At 39.4% G+C, this 2,178-nt stretch overlaps 1 protein-coding gene across 1 annotated transcript in view; it reads right to left on the bottom strand.

The window, feature by feature from the left end:
- Positions 1 to 986: 986 nt before the first annotated feature.
- ADCY1 (adenylate cyclase 1 (brain)) overlaps positions 987 to 2,178 on the bottom strand; it is a gene marked incomplete at its 5' end in the record, with an annotated part of 154,259 nt that continues 153,067 nt past the window's right edge. The window contains one exon of the mRNA XM_009895050.1: positions 987 to 1,572. Coding sequence (XP_009893352.1) covers positions 1,234 to 1,572 — 339 coding nt within the window. The remainder of the gene's footprint in view (positions 1,573 to 2,178) is intronic.

Here is a 2,178-nt window from a genome sequence, read left to right as displayed (position 1 = left end):
GGTCAAAGTTTGACTGTGCTTGTTTCTCAGAATTACAGCTTTCTATAATTGTACAGCTTTGAAGAGTGAGCCTGGGTAGAATCAAGATATAATAAAACTGTGGCATAAATTTAAAAATCAATTAAGATGTAAGACTATGTTGGCAAACATACAAATGTCACAAAGCTAGCAACAGCATGTTTGTCACCATTATGGGACTATTCTTTGAGCTGTTTAGAAAGGTAAAGCTAAATCCTGGGATTGAGCCACAGGACCTGTGCTGTTTGTGAAAGCCTGAAATAATACCATCCTTCTGCTCTTCAGTAAAATCAGCACTGTACATAAAGGAATGTTTCTATATTGCATAAGCATATTGCTGTGCTTGCAGGGTGGCTCCTCTGTCTTGTACAGAGTCAAATAACCTGTGAAGAGGCAGCAACTTCTAAACACTATCATCCTTTTTTTTTTTTTTTTAATGGAAAGATTATTTGTTGTTCTTCTGCCAAACCTTTAAGCTCTGTGGTTTACCTACTTCATATCCTAGTGTAATGGTTTAAATTGGATTTTTTGAAGGTTTTGGAGCATGCAAGGATAATTTTAAAAAATTCATAGGGTTTAGCAATTACCCGAATCCAGCCTTCATTAATATACCATTGACAGCAGAGTAACACTGTTCTCATTGCTTTAGCTCATGCATGGGGAGCATAGTTACTCTAACTCTTGCTGTAGCCCTGGACAGTCTCCAGCTGCCCCACACTCCACGGTTAAATGCAGCTTTGCTAATCCGAGACCCAAAAATGCTGGCTATCACAGAAAGAGAAATCTCTTTGCTCTGTCATTGCAGGTGGATGTGTAACTAAATACATATTTTTATGTTTATTTCTATAAATCTCTATTAAGTCTACACAGGACTGTTTGTATATGTGCATATATAGATTAAAACATATATATACACACACACATATATAATTGCTTGCACGTTTATCTCATTTTTTTTTTCATTTACCCTTTAAAAATGCCAAGAAAATATTCCTCATTTCCACAAAATCAGGTTCTGACTTTTCCTAACAGAATTGCTAGCCCTTATATGTTCCATCCCAAGAGTTCGTTACACAGTCCCCAAGTTCTCTTTGGTTGGGTTGTAGTGGTCCTTGGTTAATGCCATGGCCTATGACCTCTGGTCTCTTGGTAAAAATTCAGGCAACCATTGCTCTCCAAGTTCACTGCAAATGGCATAACCAAATCTCCTTTGCTCTACGCCTCCTTCACAGCTGGCACAGAAGGAAGATAATGCAGTGTTTGATTTGTGTGACTGGCAGACGATTGACCTGCTGCAAGCCCAGGTTTTACAGTAAAGCTAGCAACTGAGGACACTGACGGACAGCTGGTGCCCAGTTTTGTTTGAATGTTTGATCTCCCGTAAGGGTACATTTTCCGCTCTAAGTTTAAAGACCGTGTCTGTGAATTATTTCCATCGGCCTTTCCTTCCAGGAAATAGGTCAACATTTCACCTTTTCCCTTTACACTGACTTTACCCCTGCACACAAATTCATAACTGCACCTTTTTAATATCCGCTGAACTTCTTCTGTCACCTGAAGACAGAACAAAAAAAAAACTATTAGTTTTTCCTGTTCATATAAGGTTAATCCTAGAACTGCCCACCCCTCCTCATTTTACTTCTCTGTCATGAAATATGTATCATCAGAATGAATTAGCATCTACTGCTGCTCTCGGGCTCACTTAGAATTTTCTTAAAGAATTTAAAATCACTGACCAAACTGGAATCAGCGAAGCAGAACTTCTGGTCTTGAGCTGACACAGCCAGATAAAGCTCCGTCCAACAGAAATGTGTAACCAAATTGTCCACTGTTGTAAGCTGGATCAGTTCCAGTGACGTTAATTTACTCCAGAAGAACTTTTGATCCCTGGAGACTAGACAGGTATTTTGGATAAAGGACTGCAAGAGTTCATTGAGATTTTGAGAGGAGCAGCATAGCTTCTAGCCAAGCTCTAGTAGAACAACAATGTTCTCTCTCTGTGTAGCCTTTCCAATCCAAAGCATCCAAGGAATTTTTAAAGCTACATAAAATGCAGCAGGATGCAAATGGACATAGATCCTTTCCTTGTAGTCCTTATTCAGGCAAAATTCCTCCAGCACAAGGAATAGCCCATGCAGTGTCGGAATTTCACGGCTAGCC

The sequence above is a fragment of the Charadrius vociferus genome, unplaced genomic scaffold, assembly GCF_000708025.1.
Source record: "Charadrius vociferus isolate BGI_N301 unplaced genomic scaffold, ASM70802v2 scaffold101, whole genome shotgun sequence".
Lineage (NCBI taxonomy): Eukaryota > Metazoa > Chordata > Aves > Charadriiformes > Charadriidae > Charadrius > Charadrius vociferus.
The sequence above is the reverse complement of the archived record's forward strand: the minus strand, read 5'-3'. Positions and strand labels throughout refer to the sequence as shown.